Source organism: Talpa europaea, assembly GCF_964194135.1.
Source record: "Talpa europaea genome assembly, chromosome: 16".
Lineage (NCBI taxonomy): Eukaryota > Metazoa > Chordata > Mammalia > Eulipotyphla > Talpidae > Talpa > Talpa europaea.
The window spans coordinates 51065853-51081476 of NC_140084.1; the positions used below are offsets into that span (position 1 = coordinate 51065853).

The window sequence follows — 15624 nt, forward strand, 5'->3', positions numbered from 1 at the left end:
GGCACCCCCCGCCCCCGCCAGAGGCACTCTGGGAACTTGGGTCGGCGCCCCCCCGCAGCCTCCACGGACGCCCGTTAACACGCTCTCCTGACGCTGAGCCCTGCAGGCCCCGGCGGGGGAGCGAGGGACGCGGCGGAGACGCAGGGACAGCGAGTGGGGGCGCGAGGGAGGCCACAGAGCCGGGCCGGGGCTCCGCCATCACCACAGGAGGAGCCTGAGGGAGCAGGAGGCCACAGGCTACCCCTGGGGCAGAAGGCGGCCCCGGGAGAGCCCAGAGAAGCAGCCAAGGGCACGTCCATGCGGCCCCAGCTCGGGGCTGCCCTCTGTACCGGTCCCCGGCGGGGTGACCGGGCCTGCCCTCCAGTGGCTGGGACCCGCGTGCAGCACGCTTTGCGAGGGCCTGGACTATTCCCTTTAACTGTCCTCTGTGCTGTGCGCGCGCTGGAATAGTCTGCAGAGCTTCGTGGTTAGAGGTCACGGGAGCGATTCCACGACGAATCCAGGGACCGAAACCCGCAAAGTCACTGCGCAAACGGTGGCCGGAGCTCCGGGGGGGGGGGGGGGCGGCGCAGCAGGTCAGCCCCACATGCTACCCTGGACGCTGGAGGGACCTGCGCAGGCCCCAGCCTCCGCGCCGACGGGAGGTTCCCGTCCCCGGGGATCACCGATCCCTGCGAACGGCGTGGCCGCGGGCCCTGGACGGCTGGTGCTTGGGGCGGGCAAGGCCTTCTGCTCAGATGTCTGTGCCTGCCTGGACACCCTCCCCCTGGGGCCGCGCGCCCTCTGCCAGGCCCAGCTCCCATCTGCAAGAATGGCGGCCCAGGAAGGGGACGCTATTCCGAGGACCCTGTGTTCTGCAGACGGCCCCCTACGCGGGCAGAATCGTGGTGTGTAGCCTGGGGCGGGACGTCAGCAATGCCCACCGCGGGCACCGATGCCCAGGCGGGGGCAGAGGACAGGCCGGGCTGCAAGCCGGAGTGGCCCGTGCATCCGTGGGCGTGACCAGGATGGGCTGACCGCCCCCCCCCCACCCCGTCCCCCTCCACCCGAGGCCCGGGCCGCAAGCGCCCTCAGGCTGCCTTTATGCTTTGCTTTATTGATCGTGTGAGTCTCAAGAGTGACCACATCACAGAGGGGGCTGGGGGGTGTGCGGGGTGTGAGGGCAGTCGGGGAACGTTGGGCACAGCCAACCCTGCACCTGGGCCAGACGCAACACCAGGTCAGGGTCCCGGGGGCCTCGCTCAGGGCGTGGGCTGGATGCCCGGGCACCACCAGGGCAGGGGTTCCCGGGGCGGCGGCACGCCGGGGCCTTCCAGAACTTCCACGGCCAACGCGGCTCTCAGTGGTGCGCCGGCCACCACCACTTGTCTTCAGCGTCCTCAAAATCCCACTTACACTTGATCCTCAGGCCGGACCCCTCCTCCTGCAAGGCCGCCAGCTCCTCCTGCACGCCCCGGTACAAGTCTCTCTCGAGTCTGCAAAAAACAAAGCCCCAAACAGGAGGACTGAGCAGCGAGGACGCGGTCACGCGACACCCACCACGGAAGGGGCGCCGCAGCCTTCCTCGGGCCCGGGGCGCAGAGGCGCTTCCCGCAGAGAAGAGGCAGAGCCACGACGGACACGGGATCCCGGGAAGCCGGACGGGGCGACTCGGGCACTCCCGCGGGCCAGCCGGCGGGTCCGCTGCCGTGGCGCCACGCTCCGCGCGCTTCGGGAGACGTCTCCGCCCTTCCCGCCTGGATGCCGTCCGGACCGCCAGCCTGCGGCCCCCGGCACGGAGGCCGCCCGGCCAGGACGGACACCGCGACTGGCCCCGGCCGGGATCTGCTCCCGCGTCCCCCGCCGCGCAGCAGGGAGCCGGCCTGGCCGCCTCCGCGCCTTTCCCCGGGGAGCCGGCGGCACCGGCCTCCTCCCCGAGCGGGGCGAGGGGCAGGCCCGGCCCCCACGCGCCCGGTTTCACTTGGGCCTTTCACGGAGGGAGCCCTGCTCCACACCTCGCCTGTCCCTCGGAGCAGCCTCGCGCCTCCGCAGACGCGCGTCCCCTCGCCAGAGCCGCCCGGGAGCCTCGCTGCCGCGCTCGGGCCTCCGGGCCCCGCGGGGTCGCCTCTGCCCCTCCGTCTCGCCTCGCCCGTCCCGGCAGTGACGCCAGCCAGCGCTGGTCTTGCTCCTGCCGCCCCTCCGCGCCCCCTGCGTCCACCCGCGCTGCAGCGCAAGGCCAGGCTTCCCCCTCCCCGGGCGGGCGGCGCGCCCTCCGGCGTCTGCAGCACCGGGCAGCTGCGGGGACACCTGCGCACACGCGCCGCCCTGCTTTCCCCGCGCGGCCCAGAGCCGCCTCCGCAGCGTGCGCGCGCGTGCCTCTCGCTGGAGAAGCGCAGCCCACGAGGGCACGCTCAGCGCACACGTCTCCACCCGTGGAGCTTCTCCAGACGGCCCGAGGCAGAGCGGAGGGCGGCGGCGGAGCGGCGCAGGCCACGGGGGGCAAGAGAGGAGACGAGGCGCCCGCGGACACCCACGCGCCTGCAGCCCCGCCCTGTCCGACGGGCGGCCCCGGGCCGGGGCGACTGAGCTCGAGCCAGGGAAAGGGAAGAGTCGCTGTCGCGCCCGCACGGTGGGTGGGAACGCGACCCCTCGGGGAGCAGCACGGAGGCTGCCATGGGCCGACGAGCCCAGCCCTCGGGGGCACGTCCGGCTCCCCGCCCCCCCGCAGACCGTCTGCGGCAGCCACCTGCTGGCGAGGGCCCGAGTGCGGAGGCCGCGCGCGTCTCCTTGGCAGCGTCTCGCCGGGGTGGAATCCGGCTCGGCTGGGAACCACGCGGCTGAGACCACGCGGCTGCGGCGGAGGGGAGGCCGCCGGGTGAGGCGAGCCGGAGGACGGAGACTCACCCCAGCGGGCGTCGCTCCCTGGCGGGCGCCGAGGAACACACGAAACCACCCCAACGCGCACGCGGGAATCCAACTGCAGCGCGGAGGCTGCCGCGGGTGGGGCGGAGGGGAGGGGAGGGGAGGGGAGGACACGGCCTCGCTGGTGGGTGTGGGGTGACAGCAGCCACCCGCGGAGGTGTGACCCCGTTTCCTGACTCACATGGAGTATTGTAGCTCAAAGTCACCCCTATAAAAAACGTGTTACAGAAACAAGGCGTGTTGCAAAAATCTTCAGGCCTCGTTCGGCTCCCACGGGTGCCAAGGGGCCCCTCCCCGAGTCCCCAAGCCCCGTGGGCGCTCCCCCGGGGACAGGCATGCCCCCAGACTGGCCAGGGCTCCCCAATATCGGCACGTTACCCCAGCTTCTGCAGCCTGCTCGTGGGCCTGGCCAGGGTTTTCCAGAGCACGTGGAACCCCTCGGGCCGCAGGTTGTTCCCCAGGAGGTTGAGGCCGACCAGGCTCTGGCTGCTGCTGAGGACGGAGGCCAGGTGGGGGCAGCCGGCGGGCGTGAGGCCGCACTTCTCCAGCCTGGGGGCGAGACCGGGAGGTGCTGCGATCAGGGGCACACCCCCACCCCAGCCTCCTGGAGGGCCAGGCGGGGGAGCCCCACTGGACAGAAGAGCCGAGAGGCTGGGCCCGCTGCACGGGATGTGAAAGCCGCGGCATCCACGTGAGCCAGGGGCCCTTTACAAGCCTGACCACACGCCTCTCTTCGTGGGTCCCACAGGCAGCGCAGGGGCCGGCCAGCTACGAGGGCCCTGGGCGTGTGTCCTGTAAGTGGGAGGGACCCCAGCTAAGTGTGCAAAGCCCCGCGCGTGACCGCACAAGTGTCTGGAGGCTGCTGCCTGACCAAGGAGCCGGCTGGGGACTGGCGGGCGAGAATAGCGCAAGGGGACATGGCCCGGCGGCACAGGGGGACTGGCCACGCGGAGGACAGTGGGTGACTGGGGCTGCTCAGCTTCCTCCTGCCATCGGCTGAGCCCCGGAGAAGAGACTCGGCAGGGCGGGGGGGGGGGCTGTGACCACCCAGTATCCAGAGGACACTCCCGCACACGAGGATGCACCACGCAGGGCTGCCCTGCGCCCATCGGGCACAGGCAGCTTCTGAGGAGCTCCCTGTCCCTTGCCACCCTGCGCCCGTGACGGCAGCTCTCCCTGCACCCCGAGCGGGGCTCCGAGTAGTCACTCACCCGAGAGTGACCAGGGAGCCCTCGGGGGGCCGCAGGGCCTCGCACAGCAGCCGCACGCCCTCGTCCCCGAGGCCGTTGTGCCCGACGTCCAGCGTGTCCAGGCAGCGGTTGCGCCCCAGGGCTCCGGCCAGCTCCCGGCAGCCCTCCTGCCCGAAGGCGCAGCTGGACAAGCTGCAGAGGAAGCCGAGGGCGGCCTCAGCTCCAGCGCAGGCGGACTCGGCCCGGGGTGTGCCCCGCCCAGAAGGACGTGGTGTCCGCACAGGGCACACAGGCCCGGTGGGGTCTGGGGGAGGGCTGGGGGTGCCCCAGCTGGCCAGTGTCTCCCAGCCTCTGGCTCAACACAAGAGCTGGACCAGCCCCAGAGCGCCCCTGAAGCCGGGAGCCAGCAGGCTGACCAGACTGGGGGCGGGACGGAGGAGGGGGGCGCAGGGTACGAGCCCTGCTGGGGGCGAGAAGGGGTCCCCCAGCTCCACGGCCGCACTCACTCCAGCCTTCGCAGCCTGCACCCCGGGCGCCCCAGGGCCACACACAGCAGCGTCACCCCCTCGTCCCCTAGGTGGTTCCTCCCGAGGCTCAGGTGCGTCAGGCTCCTGTTCTGGGGGAGCGCGTCGGCCAGATACCCGCAGCTGGGGGCACCCAGCTGGCAGAGCCGGAGCCTGCAGGACAGAGGCAGGGCTCAGGACAGCGGCCGGGCAGCCCCACCCACTCAGCGGCCACTAAGTGCTGCCGGGGAGCCGTGTCCGCCCCACCCTGGACTCGCCAATGACAGGGGTGGGAACTGAGGGCCGGTGACCGTGCAGGTGGCCGCTGCTGGAAGGGCTGGCAGGGCTGGGCAGGACAGCGCAGTAGACAGGGGCACACCCGGGCCCTCCCCCTGGCGGCAGGCCTGGCTGGTTCTCTCCTGGCTCCTCCGTCAGCGCAACAGCTTATGTCTGAGGCTCCCCCGTAAAGCACACCCCCTTGCAGCGAGTCTGTCTCCACCACCCCCACGTGTCTGGGGCTCAGCTGTGGCCTGACCCCAACAACGGGGATGTCCCGAGGTTCCCCTAAAATCCGACACCTTGACAACCCCCCAGAGGCTGATTCAACTAGTCTGGAGTGCCTCGAAGGGCTCGGTGCACCCCTGAGTCACCGCAGCCCCGCTTCCAGTGCACGGGGCAGTGGGTGGAATACTACTCGGCCATCAAGAAGGCGGGACCCGCACTCGTGACACACGCGTGGAGCTGGAGGAAGGCTGGGGCGTCCAACAAACCAGAGGGAAAGACAAGCAGTGGCCACGGGAACAGACAAGGCCAAACCCAGACCAGCCCTTTCCACCCAACTGAGGCAGAACGCAGGCTCCCGGCAGGCAGGGGGAGGGACGGGCCCAGGGATCCCGGTGAGGGGTGCTGTGGAGGGGAACACGGGCTAGCGTGAGCTCATACCCCAGACCATGCAGTGCCGCAAACCAACGTCACCCCGACAAACAGCCTGGAACCCCGGGCGAGCCAAGTCGCCTGCGTCTCAGGGCCGCAGCCCACGGGCCACCCTCCAAGGCCTCGCGGCCAGCAGGGACTCACTCCAGCCTCTGCAGGGCGCACTCGGGACGCGCCAGGGACGCGCACAGCAGCCGGACGCCCTCGTCCCCGAGGGGGTTCAGGCCCAGGCACAGCCGCGTGGTCTGCTGGAGGCTGCTGAGCTGCGGGGCCAGGTGCTGGAAGGCAGCGGCCGACAGGCTGCACTTCTCCAGGCTGCGGAGGGAGGGCGCCAGTGAGCCCAGACCACCCGGGCTGCTCCCCGCCCAGCTGGCACACCTGAGCCCCCGGCTGGTCACCAGGATGAGATGACACAGGCCCTCTCGAGGGGAGGGGGAGGCCCCCGCCCGACCTGGCCCTGCTTACCCGGCCCAGGCTCCTTCTGCCTGGCAGATCAGAGCCCCCACCAGGTGAGGGCAGAGCTGGTGAGACCGGCCCAGGGCGAGGAAGACCCGCATGCCTTGGCATGGCAGGTGGCTGCCGCCCCCGCACAGCTAGGATCAAAGGCCACACCCCCTCGGGGCATCTGTGAGGGGCGCAGGGGGGCCTTGTCTACAGGGACCCACAGCATCCAGGCTGCTGAAGGTCACCTGCGTGCCAGGGGACAGCTAAGTGTGGGGAGATGACCGGGGCACCCCAAGACACACCCCACAGCCTCCGGACCTGCATGCAGTGCGCAAAGCAGACGCCGACAGAGGGGCACTTACGACAGCTCCTTCAGGGGGCGCTGCCCGGCCGCAGAGCTGCTCCCAGAAGTGCTCCCTGCGATCCTCCCCGGGGGGACTTCAGCGGTGCCCCCCGACGTCCCCTGGGCACTCTCCTCCCTGAGGGTCCCCAGGTTGTTGTCCCCCAGGCTGAGGAAGCTCAGGCTGCTGTTCCTGCTGAGCCCCAGGAGCAGGTGGTGAAAAGCGGGGGGCGTGAGGCTACAGGAGTCCAGCCTGCCAGAGACCCAACGTTGTGGCTCGCGGGGCGGCCTCGCCTCAGACTGTGCCCTGCATCCAATCCCAAGGGGCCCCAGGTACCCCCGAATCCAGGACATGCCCCTGCCTCCCAGCTGGGCTCAGGAGCCGGTGCTGCCCCCTCATAATGCTGCTGCTTGGGCCCGCTGCCCCCTCACTCTGCAGCTGCTGCCTGAGCCACCCCCATGGGCCACTGACGGGGGACGCCCCCAGGGGACAGGACGCACCAGAGACACCGGAGGTTGCAGGCAGAGTGGCCCAGCGTCTGGAAGAGCATCTTGGCCACGGTGACGCCCAGGTTGTTGGCGCTCAGGTCCAGGTGGGTCAGCCGGCTGTTCCCGTGCAGGACGACCACCAGCTCCTTCAGCAGCCCCATGGGGGTGATGGCCGTGCACCTGCGGGCGGGCGGGCGGCCGTGGGGGGGGCTGCCACGGGCGGGGGGAGTCCAGGCGGCAGTCTGGCGTCGGGGCGGCCGGGACATGCACACTCAGCCATACTCATGCCCACCTGCCCAGCCCCGTCCACCCCTTGGGGTGAAGAGCAGCCCCGCAAACAGATGGGCACCAAAGCCTGCACCCTGGGAAGGGGTGGGCACCTGCCCCGGGAGGTCCCTGAGCCCCTCCACGTGGATGAAATCGGACAGTGACACCCCCAGTCTACCCGACCCCGCACATCTGCCCTGAGGAGGCCCTGGGCGCCCACGGCGCTCAGGGGAGCGGCCGGAGACCTGCTGTTGACCGACTTCTCCAGAGAACCACAAGACTCAGCCCGGCGGGGAGAGCCGACCTAGGCCGGGGCCCCTCCCCTCGCTGCCCGCACCACCCCCCACAGACGCCGCCGGGAGAGCGCCCCCCTCCCGCACCCCACTCACGCCAGCCTCTGGAGCCTGCAGCGCGGCCTGCGCAGCTCCTCGCACAGCGCGCGCATGGACGACATGGCCAGGCTGCTGCCGCTCAGCTCCAGCTCCCGCAGGACGCCGCCGCCGCACACGGCGCACACGGCCCGCCACTGGCTCAGCTCCGCCGCCACTGGCCTCGCCCTGCGGGAGCCGAGACACCCTGAGCACGGGATGAGCCTGGCCGGACCGGGGCGGGGGGGGGGGGTGTGGCGGCTGCCCCTGCCCACGCCCCGCCCACCACAGCGGCACCCCCAGCGCCCAGGAAACGAGGTCGGGCGCGGCCGTGCCAGGGTACACAGGCGTGCCCTAAAGTCCACGCCGAGCCCCGCACTGACGCCAAAGCTGGGCTGGAGGGGGCGGCCGAGGGAGGCGGGAGGAGAAAGACATGTGGGGGTGGCCCCAACGTGGGTGCGAAGCAGCCAGAAGTGCTGACGAGACTAACCCCCCGGGCCCACTGCGGGGCTGAGGCCACAGAGGGACGCAGAGGCGGCAGCCCGACGGCGAGAAGGCGGCGGAGCTCTGGGGGGGCTGCACCCGGGAGGTGTGGGCTGTGCCCCATCACACAGCATCGACACCGGCATCACCTCCATGAGAGACCCGGGGAGGGCAGGGGCTCGCCGGTTTCTGGGCACGACAGCCGTGACCCAGAGGCCCTCCCCGACACAGGCCCTGCCCCACGGCCCAAGCCCTGGCAGCGCTGCCCGCGTCACAGCGGCCTCACTCGGGTCCACGCGCCCACTTCCCGCCTTTGCACACGCGGACTACAGAGCGCAGCGCGGGATCCGGTGCTGCAAGGGCTCGGCACGGTTAGGCTCCTAATGGCTGAGAGTCGCCGTGAGGGGCAGGCGCTCCGCTCAGCGCGTGAGAGCTTCACGGGGAGACGCAGACGGGGCCCAGCGGGACCCCAGCTCGCACACTGAGTGGGGCCGGACTACAGCCAGCGCGGCCCGAGCCGGCAGGGCGGGGAGGAGGGGGCCCTGCCCTGCGGCGGAGCCGGCGGCACAGCCCCCGTGCAGAGCAGGGTGACCCATGGACCCCGCTCCCGGGTCTGCCGTGGGACCCAGCGACCTGCTCCTGGGCCTCTGCCCCGAGGACACAGACACTGCTGGGGGACACCTGCGCCCGTGTTTACTGCAGCCCCGGCCCTCACGCCCAGGGGCAGAAGGCGAGCCCTGAGGCCCACGTGGGCAGCCAGGATGGAGCTGGCGCTGCTCAGAGGCACGGCTGGTCCCCCAGGAGCGTTCAGGGAACCTCCACGGGGCTGGAGGCAGCGGCAGCGGGACGGAGCCCTGGGCGGCGGGGGGGGGGGGGCGGCCGCTCACTCACCCGGGGGCCGGCGGGCCACAGATGGCTCTGGTGGGCGGGACGAGCCCGCGGATGGCCAGCTTCAGCTTCCTCAGGCGCCCGCAGAGCGGCAGGCAGAAGGCGGCGGCGCGCAGCTGGGCGTGCTCCACCACGGCCACCTCGGCCTCCAAGAGTTGGCCCAGGACCTGCCGGGCGACGTCCTCGTCCCCGGCCTCGTGCAGGCAGAGGAAGAGGCGCAGGGCGTCCAGGTGCGCGGAGAGGCCCCCCGCCAGGCCCTCGGCCCACTCCAGCAGCTCGTCGGCCGCCCGGGGGGCCAGCTCGCAGCGCAGCTCGCCGGCCAGGGCCCTGGCGCGGTCTCTGTTCAGGAGGCCGAAGAGGAAGAGCGCCGTCTGGGCCCAGTAGGCGCCTCCGCCGAGGAGCGCGCCGCTCAGCAGCTCCCGCACCTCCTGGCTCTTGGTGCGGGGGCCCACGGCGCCCCACGCGCCCCGGAGCACGTAGAACAGGGCCCCCAGGAACTCCTGGAAGCTGTGGTGGGTGAAGGTGACGCAGCCCTCGCAGCCGGGGACCTTCCGCAGGACGCAGGCCCGCAAGAGCAGGTCCAGGAGGGGCGCCGCGGCGCCCCAGGGCGCCAGGTCCTCCGGGGAGAAGGTGTGGCGGGAGAGCCAGAGGCCCTGGGCCGCCAGCCCGCAGAGCGCCCTCCAGGCATCCGGCCAGCCGGGCCCGGCCTGCCCCACGTCGGAAGCCAGCAGGCCTTGGAGGAAGCTGGCGTAGAGGCCAGTGGCAGTCTGGTCGTCCAGCTGGAAGAGCGGGTCCCGGGCCGCGCCCCACTTGAGGGCGGAACCCAGGACCCAGCACACCAGCGGTGCGTGGCAGGCCCGGCCCAGGGCCTCGTGCTTCCGGAGCCACTGGATGGTCTTCTTGCCCCGCCTGTGGTCGCCGAAGAAGCGGATGAAGTACTCCAGCTGGTCGGCCTCCGCGAAGCCGCGCGCGGCCAGGAACCAGGGCCGCACCAGCAGCGGGCCCAGCGCGCGGCGCCGGCAGTCCCGCGCCGTCACCAGCAGGGTGGCCGCCGGGGCCAGCTCCTTCTTCAGCAAGTGCAGGAGCAGCCTGGCCGCCGGCAGCTCCTGGTGCCAGTCCAGGCCGGGGGGCGCCGCGTCCAGCCCAGGGGGCACGTCCAGCTCCTCCAGGCCGTCCACCATGAACAGCAGCCGCTCGGGGCGCCGCTGGAACTCGGCGACAGGGAGCGGCGAGTCGGGCCAGTCCTGGGAGAGCAGGCCGGCCAGGCTGGTGCTGCCCGCGTCCCGCAGCGCGTGGCAGCTGACGTAGAAGGCCCAGGAGAAGCGGCGCTCGAAGAGCAGGCTCTCGGCCCAGTGCAATAGCACCTTCGCGGCCACCGTGGTCTTCCCCACGCCCGCGCCGCCCTCCAGGACCACGGTGAGGGGCTGGGCGCAGGATCGGCCCGGGCTCAGGACGGCCTGCAGCTCCTCGTGCTCCAGCGCCGTCACGCTGCGGAGGTGGACGTGGCCTTCGGGCCAGGGCGTCTGGTCCCACATGGCCAGCACTCTGGCTCTCACGCGCTCCCGGTACCTCCTGTGGGCTGGAGCCGCATAGGGGCCGTGAGGCTCGGCCCGCGCGGCCCTGCAGAAACACCCCCAGAAGTGATGGGGGCCCCACAGCTCCAGGCCAAAGCCTCAGCAGAGGCGTCCACAGGTGGTGCCTCTTGGCCCCATCACGCGGGGGCCCCCGGGCCGCAGCTCCGAGGCAGTGCAGACGCCCTAGGCCAGGGTTCCCGGCAGCCGGCAGGGAGACGGGTCAGGGAGCTGAGGGGCAGAGAGGTCCACCGTGCGTCTGTGCCCCAAGCGCCACAGGCAGTGCGACCACTACATGGGGCACAGCCCGAGGGTGGTGGGACCCAGACACCGGCAGACCCAGGTGCCCAGGGCGTGGCCAGGCCCTGAGCGCCCGGGCAGGCGGGGCCCTCACAGCAGGGCGGGGCGAGGCCGGGTGGGCAGGCCCTCACAGCAGGGGTACGGCCAGGCCCTGGAGCCGCCAGGCAGGCGGGGCCCTCTCCCCCGCGGCCTCTGGGCCAGCCCGGGGCGCCGACTCCGGACATGGGTCTGGGCACTGCAGAACCCCTGTGTGCTGGGCAGCAGCGCTTTACCACTTGCCCTAGAGACACAGCTCAGTCCCAGCTGCGTCCACACACCGCCCGCCGACAACTAGTGCCCGAGGAGCGGACACGGCGGAAAGAGCAGGTGACGCGTGAAGACTCGCTGGCCACGCAGGACAGAATCGCGGCTCCGCCGCAGAGCTCCGGCAGGAACCACCGTGACTGTGGAGGTCTGCGCGTCCGTGAGGGACGCAGGAGCCGGAACCCTCCCCAAGGCCGCAGGTGCGCTGTCCTGTGTGGTCCCCGGATGCGGGGCAGCGACCGAGGAGCACACCCCGCCCGGCTAGGCGCCGCCACAGACCCAGAGCACATCGGTCAGCCCGCGGTCATGTCGGGACGCCACCCACGCCCGTCACGCAATGTGCCGTCGTCAGAGTCGGACACACACCTTCTCCTTCTGGCACCTCCGCATATTCCTGGATGGGGTCTTGGGGCTCCCGCATCCTCAGCATCTCTGGAATAAGCGGGGCGAGGGAGCAGTGAGGGGGGGGGCAGCGAGGCACCCTTGGCAGAGCCGGCGTCAGACTGAAGGTGGGGAAGGGCCCTCAGCCTCCGGCTCCATCAGCCCCGCCTGGAGGCACGTGGCTTTGCGTGACCCCGGGGTGCAGGGCACACACTCCCACCTCCGGGCCCTGCCTGCACCCCCCCCCAACTGGCCCCACTCCCTCACCTCCAAGTCACCACTCAGAGCTGAGCCCCTCGGCGCTAGCCAATGACCCCAATCCCCGACATCACACACGAGAGACTCCTCACCCTGCTCCCCCTTTCCGCTGTACCCCTCACAGCATGACAACGGCACGCTGTACCTGAACTTCACATGCAGCCATCGGGGCCGCAGTCGGCTGGTCCCCGACCTACCCCAGGTGTGCAGAACACGCCCACCCCGGCAGGCACCAGGGCGCCGAGAACAGGGCGGTAAAGCAGGCCTCGCCACGGCGCTCTCGCCAGCCGTCTCCTGTGCCTGCCGCGGCCACCCACGGGCTGGGCCGGAGCCGCCTCCCGCTGAGCCCGCCCCACGCCGGTGCCCCCGGGGCTTCCAAACGGTTGACGTTTGTAATTCCAGGCCCATCGGGGCTCCATCTGGGGGGCACGCGGATCATGGGCTTGCTCAGACTGAGGCTCTTTCTCCACCAAGGGGTGCCTGAGTCAAAGAACCCCACATCTGAGGAGCCCCCAAGCCCAGGCCTGTGGAGTGCACCCAAGATTGAACAGGAAACCGGTGGGCATTTGGGTGCAGCCCCGCAGGGCTGTCCCCGTCACGGCTGCGAGCACCCGCGGCCCAACACTGAGGCTGCACCCCGCCCATAAACTAGGCACGTGAGCCTTCGGGGCGGCTCTGCCCCAAGTCAGGTGCAGCCTGTACCCCACGCTGCATCTAGGCCCCAGAGCTAGGCGGGACGCCTGTCCGCGGAGCCGAGCTGTTCCACAGCAGCCTGAAGTGTAAGTCCAAGCCCGCAAAGCACCCCAGTTCCCACTTCCTTTTGGTCTCCAGAAAACCACCGAGCCAGTCTCCCACCACATGCACCAGCGTGGTCTGGGCCGGGGGAGGTTGCACAGGCACCCCCGGCATCTGGACACCACCGGAAGGGAGGCCTTCAGGGAAACACGCCACGTGGAGACGAGGGAACAGCCGAGAAGCAGCTATGCAGCCACGGCTCCCCAAGCGCTGTCCTAGTCTAGAAATCCGAGGGGACGCAGCTGCCCCACTTAGGCAGGGCCCCGAGGCACCAGCTGGTTGACACCCGGCAGCGCGATGCCTGCGCTGGAGCGCGAGAGCCCAGGGGTGCCTGTGAGCACCGGGCACTCGCGCAAATGCGTGTCCCAAGCCGGGCGAGGGGGCGGGAGAAGGGGGAAGCTCAGCTCCACCCCGTACTGCCCACAGGGCCAGAACCCCCCACCGGGGGCTCCGGAGGATGAGAAGTGGAACCCCAAAGTTACAGCCGCGTCAGCTGCATGTTGTCCGTGGTAATGGGCTAATTCTGCTCGTTCCGGTGACGTCACGGCGCTTCACACACAACATTCACCTGCCCCCGCAGCGCCGCGGCCTCCCCACTCACCAGCCCTGGCGGCTCCCACCTCCTCGCTCAGCGAGGTCAGGTTCATGCTCCGGAGGGCGCCGGCCACCAGGCCCCACACCTCTCCCTCCGGGAAGTGCGCGTGCAGCAGGCCCAGCAGGGCGGGGGGCTCCAGGGCGCGCAGATCGGCCCAGGAGAAGGGCCAGGAGGCGGCGGACAGCTGCCGCCGCGACTGCAGTTGCAGCTTGAACTCCTCCAGCTGGGGCCCGTCCAGCCGCGTCAGGTGGGTCAGCAGCAGGTCCCAGGCGCCGTCGTCCACGGAGAAGGGGCCCGGGGCGCTCATGGCGGCCACAGCGGCCTCCCGGCCAGGACACCACACCTGAGGGGGGAGCGAACTTAGCCCAGGCCTCCACCTCCTGTGGACCCTGGGCCCCTCCTCGGGCCTGGCCACCACGAGCGCCCACCGCGAGCGCCCGGCCTCACGCCCGCTCCTCACTACCGCTCCTCACTACCGCTCCTCACCGCCCGCTCCCCACGCCCGCTCCTCACCGCCCGCTCCTCACCGCCCGCTCCTCACCGCCCGCTCCTCACGCCCGCTCCTCACCGCCCGCTCCTCACCGCCCGCTCCTCACCGCCCGCTCCTCACCGCCCGCTCCTCACGCCCGCTCCTCACCGCCCGCTCCTCACGCCCGCTCCTCACGGCCCGCTCCTCACGCCCGCTCCTCACCGCCCGCTCCTCACGCCCGCTCCTCACGGCCCGCTCCTCACGCCCGCTCCTCACCGCCCGCTCCTCACCGCCCGCTCCTCACCGCCCGCTCCTCACGCCCGCTCCTCACCGCCCGCTCCTCACCGCCCGCTCCTCACGCCCGCTCCTCACGCCCGCTCCCCACGCCCGCTCCCCACGCCCGCTCCCCACCGCCCGCTCCTCACGCCCGCTCCTCACCGCCCGCTCCTCACGCCCGCTCCTCACGCCCGCTCCTCACGCCCGCTCCTCACGCCCGCTCCCCACGCCCGCTCCTCACCGCCCGCTCCTCACGGCCCGCTCCTCACGCCCGCTCCTCACGGCCCGCTCCTCACGCCCGCTCCCCACGCCCGCTCCCCACGCCCGCTCCCCACGCCCGCTCCCCACGCCCGCTCCCCACGCCCGCTCCCCACGCCCGCTCCTCACCGCCCGCTCCTCACGGCCCGCTCCTCACGCCCGCTCCTCACGCCCGCTCCTCACGCCCGCTCCCCACGCCCGCTCCCCACGCCCGCTCCCCACCGCCCGCTCCTCACGCCCGCTCCTCACGCCCGCTCCTCACGCCCGCTCCCCACGCCCGCTCCCCACGCCCGCTCCCCACGCCCGCTCCTCACGCCCGCTCCTCACGCCCGCTCCCCACGCCCGCTCCCCACGCCCGCTCCTCACGCCCGCTCCCCACGCCCGCTCCTCACGCCCGCTCCCCACCGCCCGCTCCTCACGCCCGCTCCTCACCGCCCGCTCCTCACGCCCGCTCCTCACGCCCGCTCCTCACGCCCGCTCCCCACGCCCGCTCCTCACGCCCGCTCCCCACCGCCCGCTCCTCACGCCCGCTCCTCACGCCCGCTCCCCACGCCCGCTCCCCACGCCCGCTCCCCACCGCCCGCTCCTCACGCCCGCTCCTCACCGCCCGCTCCTCACCGCCCGCTCCTCACGCCCGCTCCTCACGCCCGCTCCCCACGCCCGCTCCTCACACCCGCTCCCCACGCCCGCTCCTCACGCCCGCTCCTCACCGCCCGCTCCCCACCGCCCGCTCCTCACGCCCGCTCCCCACGCCCGCTCCTCACGCCCGCTCCCCACCGCCCGCTCCTCACGCCCGCTCCTCACCGCCCGCTCCTCACCGCCCGCTCCTCACGCCCGCTCCTCACGCCCGCTCCCCACCGCCCGCTCCTCACGCCCGCTCCTCACTCCCGCTCCCCACGCCCGCTCCTCACTGCCCGCTCCTCACGCCCGCTCCTCACGCCCGCTCCTCACTGCCCGCTCCTCACGCCCGCTCCCCACGCCCGCTCCTCACTGCCCGCTCCTCACGCCCGCTCCTCACGCCCGCTCCTCACTGCCCGCTCCTCACGCCCGCTCCTCACGCCCGCTCCCCACGCCCGCTCCTCACGCCCGCTCCCCACGCCCGCTCCTCACCGCCCGCTCCTCACCGCCCGCTCCTCACGCCCGCTCCTCACCGCCCGCTCCTCACCGCCCGCTCCTCACTGCCCGCTCCTCACGCCCGCTCCTCACGCCCGCTCCTCACGCCCGCTCCTCACGCCCGCTCCTCACACGCACACGCGCTGCCGCCCGCACCCCGGCCGCGACGGCGGGCTGCACAGACGGGGAGACCACGCCGAGAGCCCCGGCCCGCCCGCCGCCCAGTCCTCATCGTGGCCGCCCCGCAGCCCGGCGGCCGGCCCGGCGCCCACTCACCCTCCCGCGCGGGCCGATGCGCTGCGCGGCGCCACGGCGGCGGCTTTTCACGGGCACCACCGCGCCTGCGCAGGCCTTCGGCGGGCGGGCTTCCCTCTGATAGGGCGGCGGCCGCGGGACGCACGCTGATTGGCGCCGCGCCCACCCATCGGACAGCGGCATTGCAAGCCGGCCAATCAGGCCCGAGGGGGCGGGGCTGTGAGCCGGGCGCGGGGCGGTGCTG

At 72.4% G+C, this 15624-nt stretch overlaps 1 protein-coding gene across 1 annotated transcript; it reads right to left on the reverse strand.

Annotated features, from left to right (window-relative positions):
• Positions 1 to 4254: 4254 nt before the first annotated feature.
• NLRP13 (NLR family pyrin domain containing 13) lies at positions 4255 to 15563 on the reverse strand (the record flags this gene model as incomplete). Its single annotated transcript, XM_084257062.1, has 11 exons — positions 4255 to 4768; positions 5672 to 5842; positions 6334 to 6504; positions 6813 to 6980; positions 7457 to 7624; positions 8810 to 10426; positions 11841 to 12038; positions 12434 to 12528; positions 12687 to 12830; positions 13035 to 13352; positions 15402 to 15563. 11 exons carry the CDS (start codon positions 15561 to 15563, stop codon positions 4594 to 4596), a joined length of 3387 nt encoding a protein of 1128 aa, XP_084113188.1. The 3' UTR covers positions 4255 to 4593.
• Positions 15564 to 15624: the final 61 nt, after the last annotated feature.